At 39.4% G+C, this 13,107-nt stretch overlaps 1 protein-coding gene across 1 annotated transcript in view; it reads left to right on the plus strand.

Annotated features, from left to right (window-relative positions):
* The window catches only part of LOC108785305 (gamma-aminobutyric acid receptor subunit rho-1-like), a 60,031-nt gene extending 49,388 nt beyond the window's left edge, over window positions 1-10,643 (plus strand). The window contains exons 6-10 of the mRNA XM_018554349.1: window positions 1,137-1,219; window positions 3,676-3,816; window positions 5,828-5,980; window positions 8,169-8,365; window positions 10,285-10,643. Of these exons, the coding sequence (XP_018409851.1) occupies window positions 1,137-1,219; window positions 3,676-3,816; window positions 5,828-5,980; window positions 8,169-8,365; window positions 10,285-10,572 (862 nt within the window). The 3' untranslated portion in view covers window positions 10,573-10,643. The remainder of the gene's footprint in view (window positions 1-1,136; window positions 1,220-3,675; window positions 3,817-5,827; window positions 5,981-8,168; window positions 8,366-10,284) is intronic.
* The last annotated feature ends 2,464 nt before the right edge of the window (window positions 10,644-13,107 follow it).

Genomic DNA, 13,107 nt, shown 5'->3' on the forward strand with positions numbered 1-13,107 from the left:
TATTAGAATGTTCTGTGTCAGATCATGTGCTGTACACCTGATTTTATGCTAATGCTTGGACTAGGGGATCCTTCCTCCCCTAGTCCAAGCACTACTGTACAGGGTTTTACAAGAGCCTAGCTCAAGTCAAACTCAGGTGCTTACATTAGCTGCATTTAAAAATACATTTATGGTACCTGACTCCACAACGCTTATCTAGAATGTGTCCCTCCTCTTCTCCCCTGTGTTGGAGGGGCTGAAGACAAATGGTTAGTTTATATGATATTCTTTGCACCTGTCACTACCTGCAAAGCTACTGGTGTAATGTGTTCCAAAAAATATCAAATGTTACAGGGATAATAACCGCTCTTTCTCCAGAACTAGCAATTTTGTCCCTAGGGATTGAACACTTCCCCAAGTCTGTTTGCATTAATATAGTTATTCATATTTTGTAGGCAGCCAAGTTAACTATAGTACACCACTGGAAGAGTTCAGATTCCCCTCACTAGCTGAGACACTTTCGATAGTCAAACTTCATCACTACTACTAAAGAATAATGTCCTTTAGGGAAGAAACTACAGTCCATTTTGATGCCAAATGGAATTTATGAGTACTATGGTCTCATCCTTCTTGATGTTCCTTTACTCATGTGATATCCATATACATCAACATGCTTGGCTATGTTATGTTCTCTTTTTCTTTGTTAATTGTATTTTATTTTTTTTATACATTTATGTTGCTGGACTGTTTTTTTCTTCATTTCCTTTGTTGCTGTAATTTATATTTTTGCAAAACCTTAATAAAAACTATTAAAGTAAAAAAAAATACATTTAAACATTTTTAATGAACACATAGCTGCATTACTTTTATCTTTTACCGTATATCTACCTGGAATTCAGTAATAAAAGCAGGATACATAAACCAGTAAAACAGTAACAAGACTTAAAAAATGAATGAGGTAAATGAAGTTACAGAAAAGCAGTGAAATGCTAAGGGAAATTAAACATAAGTGGAATTTTATAGATAGGTGGAGACGGGAGAAATCGAAATGTCAATGACAAAGCTGGAAAATTTTCTGTTTCACCCCTTTGTTAATGGAGCCTTATGATTTGTATTATGTGTAACAATAAATTATTCCTTTTATTCTTATACAATAGAGTTACAGTCACAGCTATGTGTAACATGGACTTCAGCCGATTTCCCCTGGACACACAATCTTGCTCCTTGGAAATTGAAAGTTGTAAGTATAAGTCCTATCAGTATAGTTATTTAGTTCAAGCTTACGCCCACTTAAAAGGAAACTATAATTTGGTCAGTTTTATGTAAATTTGTTTTGTAAACTGATGTTATAACATGTGTTTTTTTTATTACAAACATATACAGTGGGCCCCCCATGTCTTTGCTTTCACATTCAGGGCTTTCTAAAGGGGTAACCCAGTAACTTAGAGGTTAGTGCTTCTGCCTTGCAGCGCCTGGTTCAAATCCCACTTAGGACACTATCTGCAAGGAGTTACGTGCTTACATGGGTTTCCTTTGGTACCCTTGTTTCCTCTCACACTCCAAAGACATGTTGGCAGGTTCATTGGCTCCTGTCCAAATTGGCCCTGTGTGCATGTAAGATTGGGACCTTAGATTGTAAGCCCCTCAAAGGCACAGACTGATGTGCATGTGCATTATGCTAAAGCACACCAAACATTTCCTGTACTATATACATAATAATAATAATAATAAAGAAATGGCTTGATGGTTTAAAAAAGAATTGATGCTGGATGATCATATTGGTAACTTGTGTGAGGACACTACAAGTGTCAGCAGTTCCTGTCCAATATGCATTAATCCTGGTGTTCTGTGTGTGAGGGAACTACAAGTGTCAGTGGTACATGCTGTCCCTGCTGACTGGTAGTGGTATATTTTAATGTTGCATCTCCCTATTTACATATAGAGAGATGTATATCCATGGATATCTATATATTTATATAGTGACATGCATATTCGTACACATATATGCATGTTGATGCACGTGTGTGGATATGCATATCCACACACATGAATATATCCGCGTATAGCTATGCATATATCTATGCATATAATGCACAAATATATATGCATACAGTGCATGTCCATTAGCAAGCATATATCTGAATGGAGACGCATAACCAACCACGTATATGTATTTTGATGCACATCCATGCAGATATTTTCTTGTTAATACATGTGCATGGATACTAATATCCATGCAGATGTATGCATGTGCATGGATATGTATCAATGTGCATGGATATGCATGTTCATGCACGTGAATGAATACGCATATCCATGCAAAGGGATATGTGTGCATGGATATGCATGTTGATGCACATGAATAAATATGCATATCCATGCAAAGGAATATGCATTTCCATGCACATGCATTGATTTGCATATCCATACAGATATATGCATGTTAATGCACATGCATGGATGTGCACATCTATGTACGTGCATCAACATGCATATTCGTCCACATGCATAATATGTATATTTGTATATCTATAACAGTATGTGCATATCTATAAATGCATTTATGCATGCATAGATATTTGTAGGCATAAATATGCATTTCTATATGCATGCATACATATGTAGATATGGATGTAGATACAGTAAACTACCAGTTATCTGGCACCCATGGGGATTGGTACGTACCCGCTAACTGTAGTTTCTGGTTGCTTGAGAGTTAATAGTGACTCTGAAGCAACCACCGGCACCCTGCTTCCCCCCACAGCTCCATTCACCTGCTGGGTAGCTTCTACAGCTGACAGTCAAATGGGTTTCAATAGCCTGCCTGCTATTGGCTATTGCAAATTGAAATAGCCAATAGCAGGCTGGCTATTAAAGCCCCGCCCACTTTGTTGTGCATTCTTACATGAATTTTTTTGCCAAAAGCTATAGATATTATTAGTGTTTAACAGGGAGGTTTAATGTATGTGTATATATATATATATATATATTTAGAAATCATACATACATATCCATAGCTGCCTACCATCAGATTGTGGGTTTTGCAAATTGACAGCAGGTGAGGATAAATTGTTGACCAAATAAAAAGCAACTATTACTATCATTGGCCAGTTCAACATACTAGTGTCCTAGTGTACTAGTACTAGTGTACTAGTTAGGCTGGCTTCACACCTTTCACAATTACTGCAATGCATGGTACCACACCGTGCACATATTAGCATGTTGCAGTGCCATTCTACATAACGCACTTAGGCAACACATGGTAATATACTTCCATGCATTGTGGTGTGCCGCATCAAGAAAAATAGTTCAGGTGTGGTTTTGAATGTCAAATAAATGGACTTCCTTAATGCAACGCATGTTAATGCTCAACATAACACGTGTTAACGCAACACACATATGTGAATGTGGCCTTAAATTTACTTCTTATCATAATTATGTTAACTTGAATGTCTATATCCTGGGCAGATATTAACTTTAAGCAGTTCTAACGTCAGCATGCAACTTGAATGAAATTCTGCACACTTATAAATTGAAGCTGCATTGTTTGTCATTCTCCTGTTAAGTGTTGACTTTTTTTGCGCAAACAATATATCAGGTTCTATATTCCTGCTTGGCTGTATAAAGGACTTTGCAGAACAGGATGACTCAGATTTGCTTAGCTGTATTACAGTTTTTATGCTCTTAAATCTTCAGATGCCTACACAGAGGACGACCTCATGCTCTACTGGAAGAATGGCAATGAATCTTTAAAAACAGATGAAAGAATTTCTCTCTCACAGTTTCTAATTCAAGAATTTCATACCACCTCAAGACTTGCTTTCTACAGTAGCACAGGTAACTCTTCTGAGAAATGCAGTAATGTTAGATGAATTATGGATTATGGAAGGAAAACAAGAAAAAGGTTTTTTTTCTGGTAGTTGACAGCATTTTAACTCAAGCTCTAATTTAAAGGAAAATAGTCACAAATCTGTGCCAGTCAAAATTAACACATGGTAAAACAAATGTGGAAGTTACAAAATACTGGGAGGTAGGGATTTGGGCAAAGTGGACATGCGAAGTATCTTCTGCCCCCAAAAAATGCTTCTTCTCTCCCCCAACATTTTTTCAAATGTTCTGTGTAGACTGTGCAGTCCATGCGCCATGCAGTGTACACACTCAGCCCATTCATGGCATCTTCAAGATGCTGTGAATGGGCCTGATGCTGAGGAGAATGCATGCACAGGAGTTACATCATCAGTGGCCACCCAATGGCCAAAGAGGATGCCTGGGAACCCAGAAGTGTCAGTGGCGGAGATGGTGGTGGGGGACAGAGCGGGAGACTCAGGGCCGGCCTTAGGCCTTTAGGCGCCCTGTGCGAGAACTCGCACACCCCTAAGGGGAGACTAAAGATCTATCTGACAGCACTGGAGTAGGGCACACTTGTAAAGTTAGTGTGTCCTAAAGTGCAAGTATGCTGTGCAGCACTTTACAAGCACTTTAAGCCACATATGAAACAATCAGTAGTTAGAGATATATAGACATCTAAAGTTATATTCAAATCTTAACTTTTCCTGCAGATGTTCAACTTGGCCCAACCCCTTTTATCTTCTATGCCTACCAGCTAAAACAAAATAATTACAAAATTCAACAAATACATTTCATTTCATAGACGGATATAAGATGAACTCAGAAAAGCTATATTCTTCGATATCTAATATTACTAGATTGCATTTAGCTTCTTAGACAGTTGAAAGCAATGTAGTTTATGGATACTTAGACAAACTGAAGTTGGGTTTGTTAAGTGTATTGTTTTTTTTTTTAGATGTTTCAGATTAACTAGCTTCAGTGGTCTTCAAAATGGCCTGCAATTGAATGACTTTTGTGCCTAAAGTCTTGTACTAATGTATGTAATGTACTAATGTAGCACTCCCAAAAGTGTTGACTTCGGCAAGTATGTAGGTACAGCTTCTACTTGAGTCTGGTGACATCCTTAGAATCCTATGACACAGTGAAGAGACAGTTGTAAATAACATGCAACTTAATTGAGTGGGTGCATGCTGAAAATGAGATAAATGGTTAATGCAAACACAACACAAGTTCAAGTGGAATGACAGCATTGACATTAGAACATCAACAAATGTAATTTACTTTGCCCTATCTAGCTATGCTAACTGTAATATTAGTCCCAAACTTGCCCAGTGGTGAGCTCATTGGTCTGCATTGGGGCTCTAAATAATTGTGTAGTAAGGGCTCTCGCTTGGCCCCATACAATGCAAAACTAACTAATTGAAAAAGCTGTATGCGGCTATAGGCTTGATTTGTGTAAACATATGTATGCATCAAAATGTACAATGCTGGATACAGACAGTCTGAATCCAGGGGCTCCAGCTTCCCTGAGCTGTCCTCTAAGCACTGAACAACAGGCATTGACCAGGAGAATCTAGTAGGTTATCTCTAGTAACCAGGACCAGGAGAATCTAGTAGGTTAAAATGTTTTTGGCACCTAGAAAAAAAGCGAGCAGTTAACCCTTGCAGTGCGGGGGTAGCTCCACTGCAAGGGTTAATAACATTTTTGCCCAGAGTTCTTCTTTATAAATCTTTATAAATCTCTTTATACAAAAGATATGATGCTTCTCTTGTTATTAAAATATTAGGTGCATGGCCCACATTAGCATTAGTTTAGCCCCCTAGTATACCAGTCCCTCCATTTATTACTTTGGTACCTAGTCTCCTTTTATTATTTGTGTCAGATATGCTGGTTTATGTAGTTTGCTCACTAATGTGTGCAGATTTTGTCAATGTACAGCCAAAACTGTGGATGTATGTTGTTTTGAGACAAAGGAATAATAATCTTGTTATGACACAGGGTGGTACAATCGGCTGTATATTAATTTCACACTGAGACGTCACATCTTCTTCTTTCTGCTACAAACATATTTCCCTGCAACTCTTATGGTCATGCTGTCCTGGGTCTCATTCTGGATAGATCGCAGAGCCGTACCTGCCAGAGTTCCTCTAGGTAAGATTATACTGTATACTTACAAGAGCACTTTGTAAAGCTATGCGCATTACTGCTATGAAGTCCGAGATGTCCTTTGTGTCCTTATTCTAATTATTATCTTTCAGTGAAATCTTTTAGAGCTATGGGTCGAACTCCCTAAAAAATCTATTCCAGACATATAGAACTGTTTATGTCTGTGCCTATTGTACTTGGAAGTCTGTGGGGGTCATGCTGTGGGGAGATGAGCAGAGGCGCAAGTTAAGTCTATGGACGCGTGCACCCGCATGCAGACACCGTGGGATCAGAAGGGCCTGCAAACAGCGAGGAGTCAGTGCTGGATCGGAGAGCCGCCGCACCGCTGGAGGGACAGATGAAAACATCAGGAAAGAAGAAGATCGGATTAAGAGACATCATTTAAGGTAAGTGCTGACATTAACATTGGGGGGAGGGGAAAAAAAATATCCTTTAATGTCACTTTAAGTTGCTGATGCAGAATTTAGCCATACATGTCCAGAGGTGGCCAGAGCATGGAAATCAAAATAAGGAAATAGCACAGTTTGTCAGCTATGAGGCTGGGCACTGCCTCTTCTAACCCTGATGCCCTAAGCACTGGCCTACCAGTGCCATTATAATTAATACAGCTATTGTCAAATACAACCTAAAAGGACAATTCCATTTTCTACAAAAAAAGAGAACTACAGGCAGTCCCTGGGTTACGGACAATCCGTACTTAAGAACCAGGTCCACAGTTCTCCTAAATGTACCGGCAGATACCGGTACATTTAGGAGAACTGTGGCTGCAGCGGCCTGTGTCCCTTCAAATCTCCACTGCACTCTGTGCCTGTGTTGGCGGAGACAGCGGGGACACAGACCGCTGCATGCCTTCGCTGCTCCCCGTACCTCCGCTGCTCCCCGTTGCTTCTTCTCCGATCTGGTCCTCTGCCCCACCCCCCTGCCTCCTCTTCATTGCAGGCTGGGAGCCATACCCAGCCTGCTATTGGATATATTAAAATGCAGCCGGCTATTGCGATTTGAAATATCCAATAGCAGGCTGGCTATTGCTGCCAGCATTAAAATAAAAAAAGTTTTAAAAAATAAACAAAATTAAATTAAAAATACAAAAAAATGTAAAAAAAAGTTTAAAAAGTAAAATAACTAAAAATTAAAAATGCAAACAAACAAAAAATAAAGTTTATAAAATAAAATAAAAAATTTGAAAAAACTTTTTTTGGTGTGTCATTTTAATTAAAAAATGTTTTATCTTCTGAACAACAGGAACAGACAGCAAAACAAATGTGACCCTTCCCTATGCTATCCAAAAATAAAAAATATTTTTTTGGCTGGAGTTACACTTAAAAAATTTACCTGTTCCGACTTACATACAAATTCAACTCAAGTACAAACCTAAAGTCCCTATCTTGTATGTAACCCGGGGACTGTCTGTATTGATGATCTGTCACATGCTGGAAAATTCTATGTGCATTAACAAGGCTTTCTAATGCACTCAATGCAAAAACAAGCCTTGACAGTTAGCACTTGGAATGGCTTGCAGTACTGAGCTTTGTAAGGCCCTCTTTTATTGAAATCCCAGTAATGTTCATAACTGATGTATGATACTATGATGATTGTGGAAGAGGGTAAGCCACCAAGGTAAAAGAACATAAAAAATGCAGAAGCGCACTACCAAGTAGTGACTGAGCAGGAGAAAATAATCGAATGAGACTTACCAGGGTGTGGGTGATAGCGCGTTGTCAGCGGTGAGGTCTGGATGAAGGGTTGCTGGTGGTGGTGGGCAGGCTAATGTGTAAATCGTTGGTGCTGGAAAGACTACGATGTCAAAAGGGGAATTGGGTCCGACGTTTAATGTGGCTGGGATCTGAGGGGGCGGCTCGGGTTTGGGAGAAAAAAATATGGCTGTTTGAATAAATATGGCTGAAATATGGCTGTTTTGAACAAAGAGAAAGAAAATTACAACACATTATATCAAAAATTGATGACTTAAAAACCCACAAGTTCACCAAGGTAAAAGAAAATGGTAAAAAATGCCACTAGTACAATTACTTTTAAGAAAGTATTCTTGTGAGAGAGAAGCAAAAATCTACATGCCTAATATATTGTACTTAATGCTTTGCATTGCTTTGTACACAAATTGAGAGATTTACAGTTGATTTCACTTAATGTATTCATATATCTGTTCTTTTCCTAGGAATAACTACAGTGCTGACCATGTCAACCATCATTACTGGAGTAAACGCCTCCATGCCCCGAGTATCATACATTAAAGCTGTTGATATATACCTTTGGGTTAGTTTTGTGTTTGTTTTTCTATCGGTGCTGGAATATGCTGCTGTCAATTACCTGACTACAGTGCAAGAGAGAAAAGAGAGGAAGCTGAGAGAAAAGGTAAATATCCTATTGGTACTGTATAAAAATGTAAGCAGTCCTTAGAATATAGAGGACAACCAAAAAAAAAAACGTGTTCATAAAAAAGAATTGCAAAAAATAAGTAGCCAGCACACCCTTCATACGTTCCCTCCAGGAATCTAAGCCGGGTGCAAGATCATTGAGTTCCTATGCACATGCAAAGCTGATTCAAAAAGAGATGATCAGAACACCATGATTTTTCTTTTTTAAATTGTCAGTGATAATGATCTTAATGCACAGTTTACCATAGGAGGTGATAGGAGTAAAATAATTTGTTTCTATATAACTTTGGAGGGAGATGAAACAACAATGCTAGGGTTGTTACTATAGCATATCACACACCTTCTGTGGGTAATACCCTGTTAATCCCTATGGGTATGTTTATGAGAGTAAAAAGAAACACTTTGGAAACATATGAGACCCAAAAAAAAAGAGAAACAGCCGGTACTGGCTGTTACATACAAATGTTCGGCCCACTCTACAGCCGGCTGATCGCTTGTATGACTACATGCAGTGTGCGCCCCCTCCATTGCCGCGCTCCCGCCCTCTGCTGCCGCTTATCCTGGGCTCTGCTGTCCCCCTGCGTGCGTGGGACTGGCACAGCAGCTGCCTATGGGGAGAACAGAGTAGAGATCAGGATTCCCCCACTGCTGATCTCTCCTTCTCTCTCTCTCTAAAGGCGGAAGTGATGTGCATTACATCACTTCTGCCTTTAGCTGTCGTTTCTCTGGCTGCTATAGCCATAGAAGAAGCTGGTGACCCCTGATGTCTCCATAAAGAGGACCTATCATTGTATATTAGCTATCACATAGGGGGCTTGTTATATATTAAAAAAAATATATTAAAGTCTCATATTAAAAAAAAAGAGAAAAAAATGTAAGGCCCCTGCCCCCGCTTGCACGCACATATAAACGTAAATACGCGTTGGGTGCGCCTACATGCAAAAATAACGATTACGCCACACATGTTACATATCGCCACAAACGTGGGAGAGCAAACATTCTAGGGCCATTAATCACTGATAAAACTAAACGGATGAGCGGTAAAAGCTTTTAAAGCATTGCCTAAGGCCAATTTTAGGCATGATAGTTTTTAGCGATTTCGCAGGTGCACAGAATTTCAAAGTTTGATGTGTTTGGTGTCGATTTACCCGACGTGACCCCATCTTTAATATTTTACAAAAAAATTGGTAACGGTAAATGTTTTATAACATAAAGTAGGGAAAACTGTTTTTGTGGTTTTTTTTACATCTTCTGAACTTTTTTTCATTATACAGTAAAAAAAAAAGTGGTGATTAAATACCATCAAAAGAAAGCCTAAAAAATTGTATAAATTTCATTTCAGTACAGCGTTGCATGACAGAATAATTGTCAAAGTACCGCAGCGCTGAATACTGAAAAATAGCCTGGACAGGAAGGGGGTTTAACACCACGGTCAGCAGGTGTGTAAGGTTGCACAGCACATAATCATTGAAAAGTGGATAAAGCTTCTTCAAAAGCAATGCGAAAAGTCCATAAACTAAATGCCTACATTGGATTATATGTAAGAGGAAAAGTAAACTTACTTGCTTACTTTAGTTGCTTTAAACTGAATTACTAAAGCAGTTCAATGTGGTAAACAATTGGGCAGCTTGCCAACCTGCAGAAGGCAAGTGTAGAGATCCATTGATTTTGCCTGTGCAAAATATTTTGCTGGATTATGCACAAAGTTTAAATTAAATATGTAATTAATGTTTTAAAGTATATTTATTTATTTATGAGAAAATTGTACATGTTCCCTCAGTTTCCATTAGGAACAAATCTTAAATCAATTTTGTAAATATGTCCCACATCCCATAGTCTTTGGTTGGCCTTACTTGCTCGTACATTCAGGCTGATTATCATTTATTTTTCTCTAAGCTTCCTTGTACGTGTGGGGTTCCACAACCACGACCAACGATGGACAGCAGCTACAGTGATGGAGAGGTAAACAATTTGGGTGGTTTTGTTTGCGAAAATGGTGAAAAAGATGACCGGATTATGGTACAGCTGGCACTCAGCACAGAGAGGAACTCGAACAGAAGGAAGAGCCAGCGTGCTTACGTCAGCATGCGTATTGACACCCACGCTATTGACAAATATTCAAGAATAATATTCCCTGCAGCATATATTCTATTTAATGTCATCTACTGGTCAATTTTCTCCTAGAGACACCTGACTTGCCAACAGACTTCAATCCCGGGATCTGGCCGAACTGTATTATACAAATCACTGAGGTTTACCAGCAAACATGTTCATTTTTATACATTTTCATTCATTATTGTCCATTGTTTATTTTATTAAACATGTGTATTGTGTCTGTACCTGATTTTTTTATGTAGTTTTTGCATTTTGTTGTTTTTTTAATTGATCTTTGTGTCTATTTTCTAAATGGTAGGAAATAAACCAAATTACAGGTCTGTGGGCATTTATAGTAGAGCTATACAGTACACTTTGTGATAAGTTGCTTACAGACCTGCTCACTGTCCAACAGTTTTTTGCATCTGACGATAAAAGGACTCATGTTTACTGTTTTGATCTGGGCTGTTACTCTCATGTAAATATCAAAAACAACATCCTACAGCTGAGCAACAAAACCTGTTCTTTTGTAAAGGAAAGCATATCTCTTCTGGGGTTTGCGACATCAGAATAACAAAGAGGGAACCAGACTGCAAAAACCTATTATTTTATAGGTAAACAAATGTCTTTGTGATGGTTTTGATTTTTCATCCACTTTGTTAAAGCTGAACTCTGGGCAAACAGCTAAATACACCAATGAAACACAAATAAGGAAGCTGTTTACCTGCCAAAGGATTTGTATTACTGTGCATTCAGTCCTGGGATTGGAGAGCCCTACCACACAGCACAGCCAAGAGAATGATACCCCCTACAGTTAAGGACTACTGTGGTGTTCTCTCTCCACGTCAGCCTTATGAATGGACAGTGAAAGAGTAGCAGTAGACTTATTAAGTTATTCCTCTGCTTACTTCTCCTATCAGCATGTTCCTTTTCAACTCATTTGCATGCATTAGACCTGATTGCCTCCCAATGCTGCCCCTACCTCTGTCAGTCTGAGTGCTGCTGTAAAAGGGATTGCAAGAGGCTGATGCCATGTCAGGTTGATGTACTTGCACAAGTTAAATTCAAAAATACATTTTGTGATTAAATAATTAATACAAAACTGCATTCATTTGCCTTTTATATCTACCTGGAGTTTAGATTTTATAGTGAAATTGATTTCAATCTATTATCATTTAAAAGGTATGTTTCATGTGATGTAATTCCTTAGATTAGGGCCATTTACATACAGTTATTACATCCCTAGTGAACTTTCCTGATATCAGGACCTCGTTTGAGCACATTATTTTAGATCTGATTGCCTCTGATCAGGTGTTGACCCGCATCATAAATATACAGAGCATGTTTGCTGCCCCAAGCAATTACACTTTCAAGCACATACCATATACACTTGCCAAAAGTATTGGGACACCCCTCCAAATCATTGGATTCAGGTGTTCCAATCACCTCCATGGCCACAGGTTTTTACAATCAAGCACTTAGGCATGCAGACGCTTCTACAAACATTTGTGAAGGTATGGGCGCTCTCAGCTCAGTGAATTCAAACGTGTTACCGTGATAGGTTGCCACTTGTACAATAAGTCCATCCAGGAAATTTCCTTGCTACTAAATATTCCACGGTCAACTGTTAGTGGTATTATAACAAAGTGGAAGCAACTGGGAACAACAGCAACTCAGCCACGAAGTGGTAGACCACATAAAATGACAGAGCGGGGTCAGTGCATGCTGAAGCACACAGTGCGCAGAAGTTGGCAACTGTCTGCAGAGTCAATAGTTACAGACCTCCAAACTTCATGTGGCCTTTAGATTGGCACAACAGTGTGTAGAGAGCTTCAAGGAATGGGTTTCCATGGCTGAGCAGCTGCATCCAAGCCTTACATCACCAAGTGCAATGCAAAGCGTCGGATGCAGTGGTGTAAAGCATGCCACCACTGGACTCTAGAGAAGTGGACACGTGTTCTCCGGAGTGAGGAATCAGGCTTCTCTGTCTGGCAATCCAATGGATGTGTCTGGGTTTGGCATTAGCAGGAGAAAGTTACTTGCCTGACTGCATTGTGCCAAGTGTAAAGTTTGATGGAGGGGGGATTATGGTATGGGGTTGTTTTTCAGGGGTGGGGCTTGGCCCCTTAGTTCCAGTAAAAGGAACTCTTAATGCATCAGCACACCAAGACATTTTGGACAATTTCATGCTCCCAACTTTGTGGGAACAGTTTGGGGATGGCCCCTTCCTGTTCCACCAGTGCACAAAGCAAGATCTAAAAAAAGACATGGATGAGCGAGTTTGGGTTGGAGGAACCTGACTGGCCTGCAGAGAGTCCTGACCTCAACCCAATAGAATACCTTTGGAATGAAATAGAGCGGAGACTGTGAGCCAGGCCTTCTCGTTCAACATCAGTACCTGACCTCACAAATGCGCTTCTGGAAGAATGATCAAACATTCCCATAGACACACTCCTAAACCTTGTGGACAGCCTTCCCAGAAGAGTTGAAGCTGTTATAGCGGCAAAGGGTGGGCCAACTCAATATTGAACCCTACGGACTAAGACTGTGATGCCATTAAAGTTCATCTGCGTGTAAAGGCAGGTGTCCCAATACTTTTGGCAATATAGTGTATATTTTTACTGC

The sequence above is a fragment of the Nanorana parkeri genome, unplaced genomic scaffold, assembly GCF_000935625.1.
Source record: "Nanorana parkeri isolate BGI_ZX_2015 unplaced genomic scaffold, ASM93562v1 scaffold154, whole genome shotgun sequence".
NCBI lineage: Eukaryota > Metazoa > Chordata > Amphibia > Anura > Dicroglossidae > Nanorana > Nanorana parkeri.